Below are 20,193 nucleotides of genomic sequence, written 5' to 3'. Positions count from 1 at the left end.
CTTTTAAAATGGATTCAGAGAATCTAAGTATATACACCACTGGATATCCGGTACCAGATTTATTACCAATGACCGAATACACTATCATTCTGAATTCATTTCATGGCCCAAAACAACGAAATGCACTGCCCTCCTGGCCCCTTTGGCTTCAAGACAGTGCTGGACACATTAAGGTATCGGCAGCACAGAAGGCCGATCAGGGGGATCTGTCAGTAGGTGGTGGGAAGAAATATTCTATCCACAGGTGCCAACCTTAGTCTGTTGTTACCAGGGCATTGAAGTATCTCACTGCAAATACCTAAGGCTATGCGCACACGTAGATTTAGGTCCTGTGGATTTTTCCGCGCGGATTTGGAAAAATCCGAAGGTAAATTCTCAGGTCAAAAGACCTGCGGTTTACCTGCGGATTAGCCCTGCGGTTTCACACCTCTACAATGGAGAAGGTGTGAAACCGCAGCGGAATCCGCACAAAGAATTGACATGCTGCGGATTTGAACCCGCGGAAAAATCCGCAGCATGTGCACAGCGTTTTTCAGTTTATCATTGAAAACAATGGTACTGTACAATGCAGCTAAATCTGCTGCGGATCCGCAGCAGAATCCGCACCGTGTGCACATAGCCTAAACCTGCCGCATAGACGGCTGCCCAAACCAGGCACAGCATGAATCCAGAGTCTGGCTCCATTTCAACCAGGGATGTTTGGACCTGAAACGCAGCAGTAAGTGGACCTGGGACTAGGACTCGTGTGACCAAGAGGCAGATCTCCGGAAGCTTCGCCCAGCTTGAGTATCACGCCTGTCCCAATGTGGGTGTATAGGGAGACCCAGTAGTTATGGAGAGCAGGGTGGGGAGAAGATGCCAGAGAGCTGCCTCTTGGACCAGTTGAGGTCCCAACCTGAGAATGTCATGTAAGAAAACCCCATTTGTCGCCGGAGCTACATGTCTCATAGTCTAACAAATGGGCAATCCGCTGCATATGTTGCGTCTGTCGAACAGTGGCGAGACATGCAGCAGTGCCTGAGACATGGACGTCACAAACTTTTACCAGGGTTGGTCGGGAGCGTGCATGCATTACAGAATTGGGGCACAGCCGGTGTTTTAGTTTAGATCTGTGAAATTTCAATCTAAATAACAACCGCACAATATAATTTACTGTGTACACTGAACCTTGCACCTTCGAGAAGATCCAGCAGCCATTACAGGTTTATGATTCATCGGCTCAGCTGTAAACAGAATGCAGCCGTATTAGAAGACACAATTAAGGGACTCATAGGGAAACAGTCTAATTGCCTAACCTCCTTCCGCTTGGCAGCCTCCATGTACTTCAGCAACTGGAGAGGGTGGCGATGGGCTGGCAGCAGCATTACACAGCCTACTCCCGCACAACAATCCCGGCACAAAAGGGACATGCAGATCGCAAACGCAGCCAGCATGTAAACATCGCTCTCCCAGGAGGAACGGAGGGTAGGTGGTCTCAGGGGGTCTGCACTGACAAACACAATTTAATTACGCTATAAAGACTTTATAGAACAGGGAGAAGTAATGGCAGCGTATGCACTTCCAGAAATCCCCCCCGACTGAGCAGGAGCCAATGGCAGAAGTGTGCGAGGGGTGGGAGAGTCTCCGCATCAATTTAGAGACCGCACACCTACAGTATATTCGGACTCCAGCAATCACTTTAAAGGGCGTCTGTCCATCCAAACACTATAAACTAAGCACATGACCTTGAAAGGGTATAAAGCACAATATATATTAAAATTAAAAAAAAAAAAAAAAAAAAAAAAACACGGTCACATGTTCAGTATTTTACCTATTTGTAAGCCAAAACCAGGAGAGGGTGATAAATACAGAAGTGGTGACGTGTTTCTATTTTACTTTTCCACGGTTCCATTCCTGGTTTTGGCTTACAAATACTGAAGGTGTGAACGTGGTCTTACTGTTTTTTATTACTGCCTCCATTCTGCAGAAAATGGATATTCTTATTAGGCTCCTCGGTGTGGCCAAAAGGCTCAGCTCACCGTCTGCCGACATGCATTACATACCCCACCTCCCTCAACAGTGATTGACAGCTCTGACTTACCTGAGCTTTGGTCTACAGGCAGTGCTCAATCCAGGCAAGTCAGTGCTGTCAATCACCAGTGAGGGAGGCGGGGCATGTGAAACTTGTGGGCGGACAGCGCGCAGAGCCCCTTAGCCATGCCCAGTGGGCACCAAGTACCATAATTAGCATATTTCATTAAGTTACAAGTTTCTGCAGAACGAAGGCAGCGCTTACGGCAGTAAAGATGCAGTTTTTATATCGGCAATATTGCCTACTGGCTATGTACTTAATCTTTACTGTACATTTGTGCTGACCGATTCCCTTAAGAATGGCATTTAGAAGTTCTCATCCATAGGATAGGGAACAACTGGCTGACTGGTAGGTGCCCGACTGCTGGAACCTTCATCAATCACCAGAAAAGGTCTGTGCAGAGCAACGTCTGAATATAACAGAGCGCACACTTCTGCTCGATTCGTCCTCTATGGGACTACCGGAAATAGCCAAGCACCATAGAGAATGAGGGGAGCAGGTGACACATGCCTGGCCTCAGCTCCATTCAGAACAGGCTCTGCAGGGACCTGATCTCAGGATAGGTACGACTTCTGTATATAGGAATAACCCATTGATGGACTAAAAACTATGGCGGCTTTCTGACAGAACCCGCACCCCATCCATCCATGGGCTGTGTCTGGTAATGCAGCTCAGCTCTATTGAGAGGAATGCTATAGAGCCAACAGTAGACTTATTAGTTTTTCATTACTCAATCAAGTTAATGACCCAAGTCCATCCGAATACACTGTGCGATTAATTGGCTCCAGCATTACCACCACCACACCAAGTCCAGGTGCACAGGACCCTTCTGGCAGTGTCAACTTTATTGCTTGCAGCAGCCAAACTGATGTATGGATGGAGTCTATACTAAATGTATGAGTGAGCACCTAGACCCCCCCCCCAGGGTGTAATGCCCGACTACTGCAGGGAAAACCGTGCGCTGGCATCAGCAATGGAGACTGCGCCTAATGACCCCCATAAACAATAGATAGGCGACAACTATAAGATTTTCTACTGACATCTCTCCAAATGCCCATACACAGGGCAGAGGTCTATGTCTTGACCTTAAGGTTCGGCCATTGGAAACTTTATATGTTTTCGGGGCCTTTATGCTCGCAGAAGTTCTGACTAACCTCAGCTATCAGTCCTGTGTGAGAAGTTACATATAGTATTACACCGATTTTACAGAAGAAAAAGGTAAGAAATCCAGAGAGTTCCTGCATAATGAATCTTCGGTAGCAATGATGTCTGGGGTAGTAGACACTAACCCTAATGCTCAAACAGTACTACGTGCCCAGTGCATGCCCTGATATTGGTCAGTCATTGTGTCTGCAATTAAGAGGTCAGGTAGACAGTCCATGTCTATCAGGCCTATAGGACATCACAGAGATGGGTCTCCAATATAGGACTCACCTCCATGGGCCCGACCTCAGGGCTGCCCTGAATGTGTGGACATTGATCTTACACAAGGGCTGTGATCTGCACGGGGTCATCTGGGAGGATACTTATAAATATACAGTCTGCAGATTGTTGTGTAATACACAGGTGCCATACGTACACCTGGGACTTTACAGGGAACTAGCAGATTTGCTGACGTATGCAGCTAGTAAAACAAATTACACAAGATCTCAGGGCAGCTATCCCCAGATTTGCAGTCAAATATTAAAAAAAAATTCAGATTTTAATTCTGCAGCTGAAGAGCTACACCTTAGAGTCCACTGAAATCAACGGGAGGCAGAATTATTTCTGGCACAGACAGCTAACGTCCTTGTGCATAGTGCCAACTCCTGATCCCACAAGGGGTCACAATATCCTGCAGTCACTGAGGAGGGGTATCAAGAGCCATTAGTGATCTCAGAGGATCCAGACCTCATCCATGGCGCAGAACCATAGAAAACCCCAAAAGGTCCTAAAATGTGCTGAGCCTTATAGTGACCAGAAAGACTTAACAGGGTTTGGACGTAATACAAACTACAAAAACGTACAATTGGTGCTCAGTACTTAAAGAGGAAGAAAAAAAAACACGCTTTCAGAATGTAGGTCCCCTGGGGCGATCACCCGATTCCTCCGAGTCCCATTCCCAACAGTTGCAGGGTGTATGTATCATCACATGGCAGCCATTTATACTATGTGTCTGTGCCCCAACAGGCCACATGGACCGGGAACGTCCTGATGAAGTGACCCCTTTAATTCATATAAACTATTACAACTGGGTTATTTTTTTCTTATTTGCAGATGTAAAATGACAGACAATGCATGTGCCGCATGTAGTAACGATGTACAATGTATATAGCCACCAGTATGGTAGCACCAGCAGTCTCTGTTATATAGGATTCTGCAGTTTCTATTTTTTGGACCCTAGTGATGGGACCCGAATCTAGCGAATGAGACTCCACAAGTTGTACACATGCAGCTCGTGCCATCAAGATCAAATTTCAGAGCTCCCGCATAAGAGAATGGAACCGATGGAGCCTGCGCCCACTACACTCATTACTGCCCAGTTACCTGACTGCTGCAAACAGTCACTGGCTGTGACAGTCCATGCAGATGTAACCACTTAAGCCAGTAATTGGCTGCAGCGGTCAGGTGACCATCATTTCCAAGACCAGGGAGGGGAACACAATACTTTAGTGAATGGGCCTGACATACTTTTTGATAATGGTAATTTAGGTTGATAAGATTTGCATTTATTTCTAAAAAGCAGAAATTTGATAAAAAATTTAAAAAATTAGCAATTTTCGAACTTTGAATGATTATCCCTTTTATCCAATCCAGATAATCACACCACACAAACACATTAATAAATAACACTTCCCTCATGCCTGCTTTACATCAGCACCATTTGTAAAATGTCGTTTTATTTTGTTAGCATTTTTACAAAGTTTTAAAATGTAGCAGCAATTTTTCATTTTTCTTTTTTTCAAGGAAATTTATAAAACATGTTTTTTTAGGAACCTGTTCAGTTTTGAAATGACTATGGGGGTCCTATATACTGGAAACCCCCCAGAAGTGATATCCTTTTAAAATCTGCACCCCTCAACGTATTCAGAATTGGTTTTAGGTAATTCATTAACCTTCAGGTGCTTTTCAGGAATTAATACAAAGTGACATGACAGGAATGAGAGTTTTATTTTTACCACCTAAATGTTGCTGTAGCCGGCAGACTCTAATTACCATGGCAAACATCAGGACCACACGATCAAGATCTCAGGGTGCCTGCACACTTTTAGGCTATGTGCCCACGTTGCAGAAATGCTGCGGAATTAGCATGTGTTTTCCCGCAAAACACAACCACAACCTTAGCTTGCAGAACGCTAGCGCTTTCCAAGCGATTTGAAGCATCGCTTGGAAAAAGGTGATTGACAAGGCTGGTCACACTTGTCAAGCATAGTGCTTGACAAGTGTGACCAACTTTTTACTACTGATGCTGCCTATGCAGCATTAATAATAAAAGATAGAATGTTAAAAATAATTGTAAAAAAATAGGGATAGGCTATGTGCACACGGTGCGGATTCTGCTGTGAAATTTTCTGTGCAGATTTTGCCAAATCTGCAGGTAAAATGACCTGCGTTTTACGTGCAGATTAAGTGCAGATTTCCCCTACAGTTTTCACCTGGAGATTTCTATAATGGAGCGGTGGAAAACTGCAGCAAAACCACACAAAAGAAGTGACATGCTGCTTCTTTTATTCTGCACCAAATCTGCACGGAAAAATCTGCAGCATGTGCACAGCGGTTTTTGTTTTACATAGCCTTAAATGGTACTGTACAACACGTGCAGTTCTGCAGGGCCAAATCTGCTGCAGAATCTGCACCCTCTGTCGGCCCCCCGGAGTCCTCCCGGCCCGCGCTGGCGGCAACTTCTGTTCCCAGTGATGCCTTGCGACAAGGGCCTCTGATGACGTAGCACCACGCGTGACCCCCTACGTCATCAGAGGTCATTCGCGCAATGCATCCCTCGGAATTTGCTGGCAGCGTGGCTGAGAGGCGGGAGGACTCCAGGGGCCGACAGAGGGCGAGTATATCTCTATATTTTATTTTAATTCTATTTTTTACAGAGATATGGTACCCAGAGCATGGGGGACAGTCTCCTCTCCTCCAGACCCTGGGTACCATCTGCACATGAAGCACTCACTTTACGTATGGTGGGCATAGCCACATGCGTAAAGTGAGCGTTTCAATGCAATCCAATGGCGGTGGAATTGCCGCGATTCTGCAGAAATAATGGACATGCTGCAGATTTTACCGCTATGCGAGTCCGCAGCGGAAAAATCCGCAGCATTGGCACAGCAACTGCGGAATCCCATAGGATTGCATGGGGATGCGTTTTATTAGTGTCTGTTAAGCATTTCTGTTGCAGCAACGCATAAAAGACGCAATGTGTGCACACAGCCTTAAGGTCCCAACACTGATCATGGCTAACACAGAAAGTCGTCAGCCATAGCGCACAGCCGACAGCTACAGGATTGTCACCTGTCAGGGGATGCTATTCTCTTATCGCAGGTCAGTAAAAAGACGTATTGGTGGTCACTAAGGGGTTAAGCATCAGGCAACATGCATTAGTAAGGCAACCAACTCACACACGCGCGGGGCGGCGCACAACCACCACACACACTCCTTTTTTATATTACTGGTGCAGCACGGCTCTGTTCTCAGGCGCTTGGTTTCCGGCCTGCTTCTATAGGCTTGTTGTGTGCGCCTGCGTTCCACTTCACGCAGGCGCACTGACGCCACTGAGTTCCACTTGGTGCTTGCTTTTCGGACTGTGTTTACAGGCTTGTAGTGTGTGCCTGCGTTCCACTTCATGCAGGCACGCTGAAGCCACTGCGTTCCACTTGGCGCAGGCACGGTCCCTTCACCATATTCAGGCTTTAGCGGTCATGCGCAGTCCGTCTTGGGGCACTTTCCCTCCGGGCTGCGCGCGTTAGTTCACACCGGTGGGCTGTTAAGTATTATTTCATGGGTAATTAATGCTGCTGGGCCACAATGTTCTTTACTTCCCCTGACGAAGCCCCACTTGTGGGGGCGATACGCGTGGGGCCACGTCTGTCGTCCACTCAGGATCTGACTTATGGGATCGTTTCTGTACCCGACTCCCTCTGGTTAATATATGTGGTGCCACTATTAGGGCCCCTGTGGGAGGTTTTCCCATGTCCTCTTAAGAGCTCTGGTGATCCAGGTTGTTGTCCCCTCTCACCATCGCCCCCTAGGGTTTCATTTCTGTTTTCATCAAGTATCCTAGGTTTTTGATTGGGGAAAAGATATTTTTACATCTGTTTAGCCTCATGAGCCACTAGGAGAGGGTTTTCTTGGACAATTACTGTTGTATTATTCTTATATACCAGGGTTAATATTGGGCTATGTTTTTTTCTGAGTGGACACAGTATCATGGTTTTTAATTTTTTTTTGTATTTGTGTGTCAATAAAATTTTTGTTTATTAATTGTATTGTTGTGGTGTGCATATTTCCAGTAGTGCTTTTTTTTTTTCATCAGTTTATGTCTTAACCACTCCCACACACACAGGGCAGCGCACAACCACCCCACACATACGCGCGCGGGGCGGCGCACAACCATGTGTGTGTGTCCTGGGCGGCGCACAACTATCACACACATACATGCATACACACACACACGCGCATGGGGCGGCGCACAACCACCACACACACGTGCGCATCCTGGGCGGCGCACAACCACCACACGTGCGCATCCTGGGCGGCGCACAACCATCACACGCACATACACACAGGCATGCGGGGCGGCGCACAACCACCACACGCACACCCCCGCGCGCGTCCTGGGCGGCGCACATCGACCACACACATACATACAGTGCGGGGTGGTGCACATGAAGCCTCCTTCCGGCCGGCCACCTCCTGTATACCGGGCGGTGCGGGGCTGCCGGCACTGACCTTTCCGCGTACACACAATGCAGGCCGCACATAGAGCACTTACATTTCTGAAGTCCAGTGTTCATCTGCGGCTGAGGGAGAAGCAGGAAGGCGAGGTCCCCCGGTCCTGGCTATCAGGCCAGCATGGCAGAGCTGCACTAACACCGCATGGGGGGCCGCCACACTCCGCCTCGCACTGTACAGAGAGAGAAAGCACAGGTCAGACCGGGGGCAGCAGCACAGCAGCAGACACACTGCGGGGCGTAGCCACAGGAGGGCCGCGCCGCAGCCAATGTGCGTCCGGGCCCACCCAACCAGCACCGGGGGAACAATGAGAAGACCCCGGACACTCAGGCGACCGGCGAGAGGGAGGAGGGGTCGGCAAGGCCGCAGTGGAGGCTGCGCTCACCTAGCAGGGCTGGATCATCGGATGATCAGTGGCAGAGATCAGCCCCGTCCTCTAGTGCCTGCTGATTTGCCGATTACTATTTGGTGAATCAGCAGGCACTGAGAGAAGGGGCTGAACCCTCCTCATTGGTCCGCCCGGCACCGGTGACGTCAGCACGTACATACGCAGTGCGTCATGTCGTCACACGCTATCCAAACTGAGGCGCTGTCCACCCCCGCCATCTCAGGGAAGGGGGCGGGGCGAGCTGTGATGGTGTGCGGCGGCTCCGGCCCTCCTGTCTCCGCCGCTCCCGGGCCATTATATACCGCGGTGTGGGGACGTGTGTAAAGCTATTGCTCAGTTATCAGCCACTCTGCTCGGAGACGCTGATACCGGCAGTGCTCGGAGTCTCCACCCCGCAGGCCGGTATTGCCCCAAAGTCACTAATAAAACGCGCCCACAGCCGTGAGACGGTGTTATCCCCCCTCACCGACCCGTGGCCTGCGGACACACGTGACCGGGCGGGGGTGACAGCACGGTGCAGGAATATGACCGAGAGCGGACGGCTGACAGGAGTCCATTGTTATTTCATAACACTTCGTATAGTGTGGCGGCTCCGCGGCCGCTGCTCCGCGCCTGCGCTCCACCAGCACTATATGTCCTGGACCGCTCCTCGCCGGCTGCCCCGTCACTTCTGTGTCCCATCCTTCTCCTTACTGCTGCTCTGCCTGCACTACATGGATGGTACTGAGCACCAGCTGTGTGATACGAGCTATAGCTACCAGTACCATGTGTATTGTACTGACCGACACCTGTGCCATTCTCTATTGAACTGCATAGACCTGTACTGATCAGCAGTTCGGCCTTCCTCTACCAATAGTGGGTACTGTCAGTACTGATTACTGGTAGAGGGTGGCACAGGCACTAGAGTGCACTGTCAGTACTAACCAGGGCCCGTGCCCCTCTCTTCCAACAGTGTGCACTGACCAGCGCCCGTGCCCCTCTCTTCCGACAGTGTGTACTGACCAGCGCCCGTGCCCCTCTCTTCCGACAGTGTGCACTGACCAGCTCCCATACCCCTCTTCCGACAGTGTGCACTGACCAGCGCCCGTGCCCCTCTCTTCCGACAGTGTGCACTGACCAGCGCCCGTGCCCCTCTCTTCCGACAGTGTGCACTGACCAGCGCCCGTGCCCCTCTCTTCCGACAGTGTGCACTGACCAGCGCCCGTGCCCCTCTCTTCCGACAGTGTGCACTGACCAGCGCCCGTGCCCCTCTCTTCCGACAGTGTGCACTGACCAGCGCCCGTACCCCTCTCTTCCGACAGTGTGTACTGACCAGCGCCCGTGCCACCCTCTTCCGACAGTGTGTACTGACCAGCGCCCGTGCCCCCCCTCTTCCGACAGTGTGTACTGACCAGCGCCCGTGCCCCCCTCTTCCGACAGTGTGCACTGACCAGCGCCCGTGCCACCCTCTTCCGACAGTGTGCACTGACCAGCGCCCGTGCCACCCTCTTCCGACAGTGTGTACTGACCAGCCCCTGTACCCCTCTCTTCCGACAGTGTGTACTGACCAGCGCCCGTGCCACCCTCTTCCGACAGTGTGTACTGACCAGCGCCCGTACCACCCTCTTCCAACAGTGTGTACTGACCAGCCCCTGTACCTCTCTCTTCCGACAATGTATACTGACCAGCACCTGTGCCACCCTCTTCCGACAATGTATACTGACCAGCCCATGTACCCCTCTCTTCCGACAGTGTGTAGTGACCAGCGCCTGTGTCACCCTCTACAGCCAGTGTGCACTGACCAGCACCTGTACCTTGGCCTTCCTGACGCTGTGAAAGTGAATCTTCTACTCTTGTTTCTTTTAGGCTACAGGCACCCAACCCTAGATTCTCTCTTCCGAGAAGATCCGATCAGTTATGGATCGAGCTCTAATCACGGTTTGATCAGCGTGATTCGAGTCTCTTTGATGAGTAAAAGATGGGGAACAAGATTTCTTTATCCTCTACTCTGAATCTGCGGAAAATGGACCGCACTCGGATATGTTTGTAATTTCAGTATAAAAATAGCAAGTCCTGCCCTTATGAGAACTTCATTACTTAAAAACAACCATTACATGTTCCCATAACACAGATCCTTTGCTCACTGCATCAGCTGCCTATTAAATGGAGAATAACTTTATACAGCTGCTCAGTGACATTTAAAGCTATAATCATCCTAGGCCCCAGCCACCTGAAAATAACACTGCAGCCCCATGCAGCTCACCGTCCCTCCCAGATCAACAGGACTGACAACCAGGACCGGTTTGGAGCCAAGTTGATTCCCCTGCAGTGTAACCACATGATGGAAATTAAAGGGGTGGTCTGGGACCTTAATCCTCTGAGGGTACGTGCACATGACATCTTTGAGCCATCACTGTTTTCCTAGGCAAAGCTGCTTCAGAAATGAGCCAGCAATCTGTTTCTTGAGGCAGAGTTAATGGTGGTTTTGAATCTTTTCCTTATGTTTTTATTTGCAAAGAGCGAGCGGCTTCCAAAAAAAAAAACATATAGAGATGACCACGGCACTACTGTATAATGGTAGAATTCAATCCTCTGCAATGATATGTAAGAAAGCTTGGCACTCAGTTGAGTAAAACGCGCGTTTCGCTACTAGCTTCTTCACCCTCCGGAGAAGTAGCGAAATGCGCGTTGGGGTTCCCTCAGCCCACACTACAGTAAGGTTGATTTCCTTTTTGGCTTCATTACAGTCCCATTTACCCTCTTTGGCAGTCTGGCTATTGTTAGCAGCGGTCTCATTAGGTATTAGACTATAATTTCTCTGTGGTCTATTTTTTTTGTAGGTCCGGTTCTGGATCACTAATATATGCACTATGGCACTTTATATGACCATTGATTAGATATTTTTCTTTTTCGCACTTAATTACCCCCCCCCCCCCCTTTTTTGGTGGTTATCACATTTTTGCATGTTACTTCATACCTTTTGTGTACTCATAAGGCCATATTGACTGGTATATGCGATTTCTATTATATTGCCACTTTTTCACCAAACCTTTCTGTATGTGGTGTCTAGGTGTTGCTGACTCCCTTATATAATATATCATTAATTATTTATGTATGATCTTATTTATATATGATCTTGTTTTCATTTTTATATTTGTATAATAAAATTTATTTTTATGAACTGCTCCTAATCCAATTTGTTTTGGGTTTTGCCTAGATCATGCAGCAAGTCTTGTAATACGTCCGGTGTCCATGGATCGGACATGTTTTTCCAGCATACATCACAGATGTGCAAAATGATTAAAACACCTTGACATTTTTATCATCTTCCTCAGCTTTCAATAAACAAAATGTTCTAGTCCAGGTCACGGCCAGTAGAGGCGTTTACTCCATGTGCAGAAAGGTACGGGTCAAGGCAACGTCCACATGAAAGCCAGATCCCAGTATCAGGCTATGTGCACACATAGTTTTCGGTGATGCAGATTTTGGAAAAACCACAGGTCAAAAAGACCTGCGGTTTCACACCTCTACAATAGTGAAGGTGTGAAACCGCAGCGGAATCCGCACAAACAATTGACACGCTGCAGATTGTAACCGGCGGAAAAATCCGCAGCATGTGCACAGTGTTTTTGCTTTTACCATTGGAAACAATGGTACTGTACAATGCAGCAGAAACTGCTGCGGACGCACAGGGCCAGAAACACAGCAGAATCCGCACCGTGTGCACATAGCCTCACACTTCCTGTGCCAGATTGCTTTTTTATCAAAGGGAATACTGGTGCCATCTCGTACCTAGGTAACTGATGAACGTGGCCGTTCACATGATTTAAAAAAAAAAGTGATTAAGCAGAAATGGGCATCTTCTTCGCTTGCTCCAAGCCTGATGCTAACATACCATAGACTCGGTGCAGTGGACAAGGGTCAGTGTAGGACTCCTAACAAGCTGTGGCCATGCTGCCCCACACACAGCAAGCTGTCAAAGTCACTCACATCCTTATACGCAGCCATTTTTCCTGCTTCTAAGAAATCAGCTTCAAGAACGGACTGTTCACTTACTGCCCAATATATCTCCCCCCCCCCCCCCCCATTGACAGATGCCATTGTACATCAGATACTTCATCTGCAAGCGGTTTGAATGTCATGGCTGATCAGTGTATAAGCTCAAGATAAAGTCAGAGTAACCTAAATGAAAATAGCCAGCATTTGCAAAGGAATATTCTCCAACAGCATTTAATATCTTTGCACTGGATAGATGATTTGATTGATGGGTGATTAACAACCGCTGGGACCTTCACTGACCCTAAGAATGTGGGTTTCCGAGTCCCCCTTGTTATTGGAGCATTAGCGCACATGTGTGAGCACTGCAGCATTCACCGTCTATGGAAGCAAACAATTTCTCCCATAAAAGGTGAATGTCAAGTTGGTCTTACATGTTCTATACCGCTCTATTCACATAGAGGACATAGGCTGCCCCTGTTCTCAGGATTAGGAGAGGTTCCAGTGGTCGAATGTAGACCACCCAGAATTATACATTTATCCCCAATTCCGTACAAACATTTTGCAACAGCTTTCCTTGTGTGTTGGCCATGACACATTTTTGGAAAGTGACAAGCAATTTATATAAGAGGTAGTGACTAGTTGGTCTATAACAAATTTATTGTAGTGTACGCTAAAAAACTATTCATTAATTGCTGCACCTTACTCCAGTGGGTTCAAAACTGTCCGGTCTCGATAAATTCCCCCGATATAATCTAATATGATGAATCTTTTCTTACAGTTAACTGAACTCACAATATTTCTAGGAAATTTTGTTAACGACCAAAGTAGCAATAAGGTCTTTGCGTGCAAGGTGACAAATCATGGTATAATCATAGATGCAGCCTTACTTATACCGTATGGGAGAATTAATGACAATGACGGCCACAGTGATCACTGATACTTCGATGTGTGAAGACAGCAACTCTGGTAGGCAAGAATACGACCCTCAGTGAGAACAGTAAAACAGAACACCCTCTTATTCATCTGAGTTATCGCCGTACCTTATTAATTCCAAGTATGCAAGTAAGATTTTTCCATGCGCCATTTCTGGCAGGATGACGATTGGTTCCCCACCAGTGCAGTACTGCAAAATTTGGTCCCTGGTTCCAGGGAGGTAGTGTGGTTTCAGTGTCAGCTATAACTATCCTGTTTTCTATATTTGCACATTATTTCTATTTCATTAGAAAAGGGAGGAGTCTGCCCATCAGCTCTTGATGGATTTTGGTCTACAGCCACCCAAAAAAAAAAAAAAAAAATCTGCAGCGCTTCCACCATGTGTTAACATCCACTGACTGCATTTTGCCATTCAAATACTTGTTGTTGGAGTTGATATGCACTTTTTTTTTTAATGGCCTTTGGCTCGATCCCGAGCTATGGATGAACGCTCTATAAGATGATCAATTCTAGATAGGTCCACCAGGGTTTTCTCCACTCTGTTACTTGATAGTATCAAGCCATCAGGTTGCTGATCTTCTTCGCCTTGTTCCTTCTATTCTTCCGACCATGATGTCATCTCCAGTGAATGCTCTTTTCATATGATGTGTACAAAGTTGACAAGTTGTAGCTTAATGTAGACATTACACCTACAGGAGCTTCAATTATATCACATACTAAACCCATAGACAGCAGTAACAATTTCTGCTCTTCAGGAAGACTAAGATTTTGGAGGAGTTTATGGGAATTTTTGTCCATTTATCCAGAAGAGCATTTGTAGGGTCTGAAATTGATGTTGGAGATGACCAGGCACACAATATCTGTTCTGGCTCATCCCAAATGTGTTAGATGGGCTTGAGGTCTGGGCTCCACGCCAAACTCTGCCAACCTTTCCTTTATGGATCTTGGTTTGTTTGTGCACTAGGGCACAGTCATGGAGAACAGAGAAAGGTCTTCCTAAAACCGTTCTCACAAAGATGGAAGCTACAGTTGTTCAAATGTATCCTGCAGCATTGGGATTTTACTTCACTGGAACCACAGGGGCTGTGGCCAGCCCTTGAAAGACATGTCCCCATCATTGTCCCTCCTACAGTTGGCACAGTGCAGTCAAGCAGGCAAAGTTCTGGCATTAACCAAAATCAGACTCCTCCACCAGATGCCAGGTAGAGCAGTGTGATCCGTCACTGCACTCAATACATTTCCTCTACTTCAGAGTCCAGCGGTAGCGACTTTACACCAGCTAAACTTTGCGACTTTTCAAAGCCATTTACCCCAGAATTCTTGTGTAGTCGCTATGATGAACTGGGGCCATAGTGTAAGGCTAAGTGCACACGTTGCAGAAAATTTCTGCTCAAAAACCTGAATCGCGTTTTTTGCGCGTTTTTTGATGCGTTTTTTTCCGCAGCGGTTTCTAAAAGCATGGGAGAAGCCTAAACCGCGGAAAAATCCGCAAAATTAATGTGCATGCTGCGTTTTTTACCGCGATGCGGTTTTTTCGCGGTGAAAAACGCATCAATGTGCACAAAAAGTGCAAAATGCATAGAAATGACTGTGCAGCTTATTTTTAGTGGTTTTATAGTGAAAACCGCGGTAAAAACCACTAAAAAAACGCTGTGTGTGAACACAGCCTAAATGTTTTTTTGTTGAAGTTTAAAGACAAAAAAAAAATTAATTGCAGAAGTGAAAGAAATTGGAAAATAAGCTGTTGGTTGTGCAACTCAACACGTTCATTGTGGATACAGGATTTACGTCGGAGCCCGCCACTTGAAATTTATTAGCAGACTGTTGAGACTTGCAGATAAAATGGTTTAGACCAAGGTCTGATCCGCTCATATGAAACAAGACGAGAGAAAGACCTTGACATAACCTGCTCCATACCTGGCGAGTGACAGAGAAGAGTGCGTGTAATAGCCTAGGCATGATACACCCTGAAAAGTAAAAACCACACTCTACATTACATTCGTGAAGGAAAGCCTTTCAGCTGCGTCCTAGAAAAGCCGGACCTGCAATTTCTCACAGCCTGCAATAAGCTGCGTATTCAAAGGCCTGTAAAAGTGGAGCAAAGTCACAATACTGGCTTCCAACCTTCAAAGCTTATCTGAAATACATTAGTAAAGACGTCCCGTGACCTCACCATTTACAATTCAAACAAGCCTTTCAGGAGCCCATGAATACAAATGAAAGGAATTAATTCCACAGGCAAATTTTCCCAGCATCTGCCTATTGGAAATGGCAACTGACAACACAATTCAGGTCTCTCCTCCCGACCCCTTCAATGCCAGGCAAAGTGCCACGTGACAGGCGCTGACAGTTCAGGGGTTGTGGGGAGGCTCGCTTGCCTGGGTGACAGCAGCTCTGTCAAAAACAGCAGATAATAAGGAAACAAATCATTTATCACACATTTACAGATTCTTTTCCCAGGACGACGGCAGAACTGTCACATTCATTTTTGCGTTTCACTCATCAAAAGTATGTTCCTCCCATAGGGAGCCCTCCTCTCCTGCAGGCTGTGGAACAATTATGCTGCGGCTTTTAGCTGCAATCATGGTAAAACCGCAATCTTTTCAGCACAACTTTAGACAATTAGGGCAAAAAGTGTATTTTTGACACACAAAAAAATAAGCCGCAACGCAACGTGTGAATGCAGCCTTTACGCCAATATCAGTGTTTCCTCAAAAACAGCAATTCTGGAGCATTTGTATAAAGTTAAACTGGGCACTATCATTCCCCTGGTCAATAAAGCGTGTCCCCTAACAGTATGCAAATTGTCTTTTAAAGAGAAAGTACTTGAACTCTAGCGCCACCTATTGGAAGTAAAAATCTTAAAGAGTCAATATTGATCCTTTATTGGACCTTACCACATAACTTAGGACAAAATTCAAACTAGAATCTCAATTTGCAGACACGTGTTTCGGCATGTTGCGCCCTCCTCAGTGCAAAGCATGAAATCTGGTTTGCCTGTACGAGAGGCCTATGACTGGAGTCTAAGGTGTTGGTGTAACGTTTTTCCTTATGGAGAGTGACATGTATGACATTATCGCCTCACAGTTTAACACTATCCACGCCGTATTCACTAGGGAAATATTGTTAATATATTTCCCGGAGTAATGACAGACGAATGGCGAAATGCAGAGTTTTAAGAAACTACAATCTAGCATTGTTATTAGATAGATTCTAAAGAAGCATGTCAGGAGAGCCAGCAGGTCATCCTTAGAGGGGTTGTGTATCTGCCTTGAAACATCATGGCTCAGTCTAATGTATTGCAGATGCTGCCGAGAACTGCACATCAGTCCTATTCTTACACACTTAAAGGTGCTGTTCAGCTTCATCGAATCTTTACATTTCCAGAGCCAATAGCAGCTGATATGTGGGGGTGCCAGGTGTTGGACCTCCACTGATTTTATATTAAAGGGCTTGTCCAGCCTTAGGATACAAGTCTGCAGTCACCTTGTGTAGCTGCAGACTTGTGAATCCTCGCAACGTTTGCATTGTGAGGATTCTCTGATGGCAGGCAAGTATGCTATTTGCACACTTCCGGCCACATTCCAACTAGTCTGTGTCCGGCCTTGCTGAGTACACAAGCATGAAGTGAGGCCAAGTATGTCTAGTCGGCATATGCATGCAAATCACATACTTGAAGTCATGCTTTCAGCACTGGAGAATCTTCACTGAAGGCATTCACAAGTCTGCAGTCACGTAGAGTTACTGCAGACTTGCACCTTATGACCGAACAACCTCTTTAAGGTCATCAATATTAGACACCCAGATAAACTTTTTAAAGCATATTTGTCAACAATTTTTTCCAATACAAACATCATTAACCAAATACATACATTATATGCACTTATAAAAACGCATATATTCTTAAATAAGATATTGCACACCCGATGAGGCTGATATACTTATTTTGGAAATCATTTCAGAATGGCTGTATAATTTAGTTTTACATTTTTCCTGCCTTATATTCAAATGATCATTTTATGGGTCCAGCTCCAGTCTGACTCCTAAAGCACTCATGTATGGATTATATAGCCATTTTAACACCTATCTTTGAAAGTCAGTACACTAGCACCAACATGTCAAGGTCTAAAAGATTTATCTAATAATGTTTGCAGTTTTGTATTGTGAAGTCTGATGACAGATCCTTTTTAATAATTTAAGAAGAGTCCAATGTCAGCAGTAATAGGACAAAACTGAATAATATAATAACCCTACTAAAATAATTGAACGCAACCCACAAAACAGCTCTGTCCAAGGTGAATGAAGGCAAAATTATTTTAAAGGGTTGTTCCATTAACACAGTACATTTTAATCAATAGATCTTGGAATAATAATAGGTTCTACAATTCAATGTGTTGAACAATATGTTCCTGTGCTGACATAATCTTATAAATGTGCCCCTGCTGTGTACTGTGTAATGGCTGTGTCTGACCGTGCAGGTATATGGTCTGATCATACTACAGGTAGCTCCTAGGAAAAAAAAATAAAAAAAATTTTTTTGTCAGCTCACCAAACCGTAGCAAATGCAAAGTCTGGAGGAATGCAATCAATCCTGGGCGGTGCAGGGAACTTGGATTCCGGAAAATCTTGTAGGCACAATACTGAGGACATGTTCCAGCAACTTCGACCAAAGGATAGTTAAAATCAAAAGACTTTATTCCAAAAAAATTATTAAAAACAGGATAGATGCATAAAAAACATATGGTTCACCAATGTGACAGACGCTTACGCGTTTCGGACTAGAGGGTCCTTACTCATAGCTTGAGTAAGGACCCTCTAGTCCGAAACGCGTAAGCGTCTGTCACATTGGTTAACCATATGTTTTTTATGCATCTATCCTGTTTTTAATAATTTTTTTGGAATAAAGTCTTTTGATTTTAACTATCCTTTGGTCGAAGTTGCTGGAACATCTCCTCAGTATTACAGGTAGCTCCTAGGTAGGGGAGGAAGAAAAAGAGTATACAGACAGAACCACAGCTAATTCTGAGAGCTAAAACATTTCCCTGCCTGTGTTATCACAGGAGTGTTTCAGTTGCATCTCCAGTGCTCATTATAAATTAAGTCACTGACATATAAACTTAGCCACATACGAGTTCAGCGACAGCCAGAGCTCCAACCTCACGGACTTAGTTTATGATAAGCTCATAAGACTAGAGATACAGCAGAATAGCTTAGTTACTCACCGATAACGGTGTTTCTCGGAACCCATGACAGCACCACGGAGACAGGGGGTCCGCCCATCAAGGACAGGAACCTACAGATAAAAAGGCGGCACCTCTCCTCCGCCCCCAGTTGGTTACAGAGCATCAGAGGGTCTCCCGGTTAGTTAACAACAAAAGTATATACATAACGTTATAATATTGCATATTATGGCGAAGCCCTGTGTCTAACAAAAAACACTCTACACACATTAAACCGTGCTCACCGCACACGTGAAGGGGGGGAATAAGCGGGTGCTGTCATGGGTTCCGAGAAACACAGTTATTGGTGAGTAACTAAGCTATTCTCTCTCACCCATGACAGCACCACGGAGAGCATTTCAGAGATTGGTAGCTTTGGGAGGGACCACCGCCTGAAGGACCCTTCTCCCGAAGGTCAGGTCAGACGTAGAGGCTAGATCTAGGCGATAGTGCTTGAAAAAGGTAGAAGGTGTTGACCAGGTGGCCGCCTTACAGATCTGCTCTATTGATAACTCTGATCTTTCTGCCCATGAGGTCACCATTGCTCTTGTAGAGTGGGCTTTTAAACCTTCCGGGATGGTATTCCCACTGGATGAGTACACCAGGGCAATCGCATCCCTTATCCACCTTGCTAAGATACTCTTGGATGCCTTGAGCCCCTTCCGAGGTCCCTGGAAACACACAAAGAGACCCTTCCTTCCTACATCCCTTGGTGGCCTCTAGGTACTGAACTAGGCACCTCTTCACATCTAGAGTGTGAAATTTTTCCTCTCCCCTATTCCTAGGGTTTGGGCAGAAGGAAGGAAGGACTACCTCTTGTGACCTATGAAAGTGTGTTGACACCTTAGGTAGGTATGCTGGGTCAGGTCTTAATATGACTATCGTCCAGGATTTTAGTGAATGGGGGTATCGCTGACAAGGCTTGAATGTCACTCACTCTGCGAGCGGATGTTAGGGCCACTAATAGTATCGTTTTTAATGATAAGGTTTTCAGGGGAGCTGACTGAATGGGCTCGAATGGGGGTCCTGTTAGGGCAGACAATACTAGGTTTAGATCCCATGATGGTATATTCTGGGTGGTTATTGGTCTAGACCTGGCTGCGGCCATCATAAATCGTGTAACCCAAGGGTCGCCTGCCACATCCTGATTATAAAGGGCGCCTAGAGCCGCTACCTGTACCTTCAGTGTATTAGTCGCCAGCCCCTGTTCTAACCCCTTTTGCAAGAATTCAAGGATTTTATCAATTTGTATTCCATCCTGAACCCTTGCCCCAGAGCTGGATAGAAATTTCCTCCAAGTTGTACCATAGGCCCTGGTTGTGATCAGTTTCCTACTTTTTTGTAGCGTGGAAACCAGATTTTCTGAGAACCCTTTCCCCTTCAGCAGTGCCCTTTCAAATTCCATACTGTTAAATGGAGGTTCACTGCTTGAGGGTGTAGCACGGGACCTTGAGACAGAAGGTCGGGGAGATCTGGTAGAACCCAGGGGTCGGTTACTGACATCATTCTCAGCCATGAAAACCAAGTTCTTTTTGGCCAAAAGGGGGTTATCAATATCATTTGTGCCCTGTCTTCTCTGACTTTCCTTATTACTGCCGGGATGAGAATGGGCGGCGGGAAGGCATATATTAGGCCCTGTGTCCACGGAAGCATAAATGCATCCAGGGTCC

General features: G+C 46.4%; 1 protein-coding gene across 5 annotated transcripts in view; it reads right to left on the bottom strand.

Moving 5' to 3' along the window:
- Positions 1-20,193, bottom strand: part of FAM222B (family with sequence similarity 222 member B) — a 214,245-nt gene that overhangs the window by 32,563 nt on the left and 161,489 nt on the right. For 2 of the 5 annotated variants that reach the window (XM_073565500.1, XM_073565501.1), the window contains one exon: positions 8,046-8,177. In XM_073565500.1, coding sequence (XP_073421601.1) covers positions 8,046-8,067 — 22 coding nt within the window. In that variant the 5' untranslated portion in view covers positions 8,068-8,177. The other 3 variants (XM_073565502.1, XM_073565499.1, XM_073565503.1) reach the window with 3 other exon arrangements.

Source organism: Dendrobates tinctorius, unplaced genomic scaffold (assembly GCF_039654945.1).
Source record: "Dendrobates tinctorius isolate UK_male_01 unplaced genomic scaffold, ASM3965494v1 ptg000016l, whole genome shotgun sequence".
Classification (NCBI taxonomy): Eukaryota; Metazoa; Chordata; class Amphibia; order Anura; family Dendrobatidae; genus Dendrobates; species Dendrobates tinctorius.
Note: the sequence above shows the minus strand (reverse complement) of the source record. Positions and strands in the feature narration are given on the sequence as shown.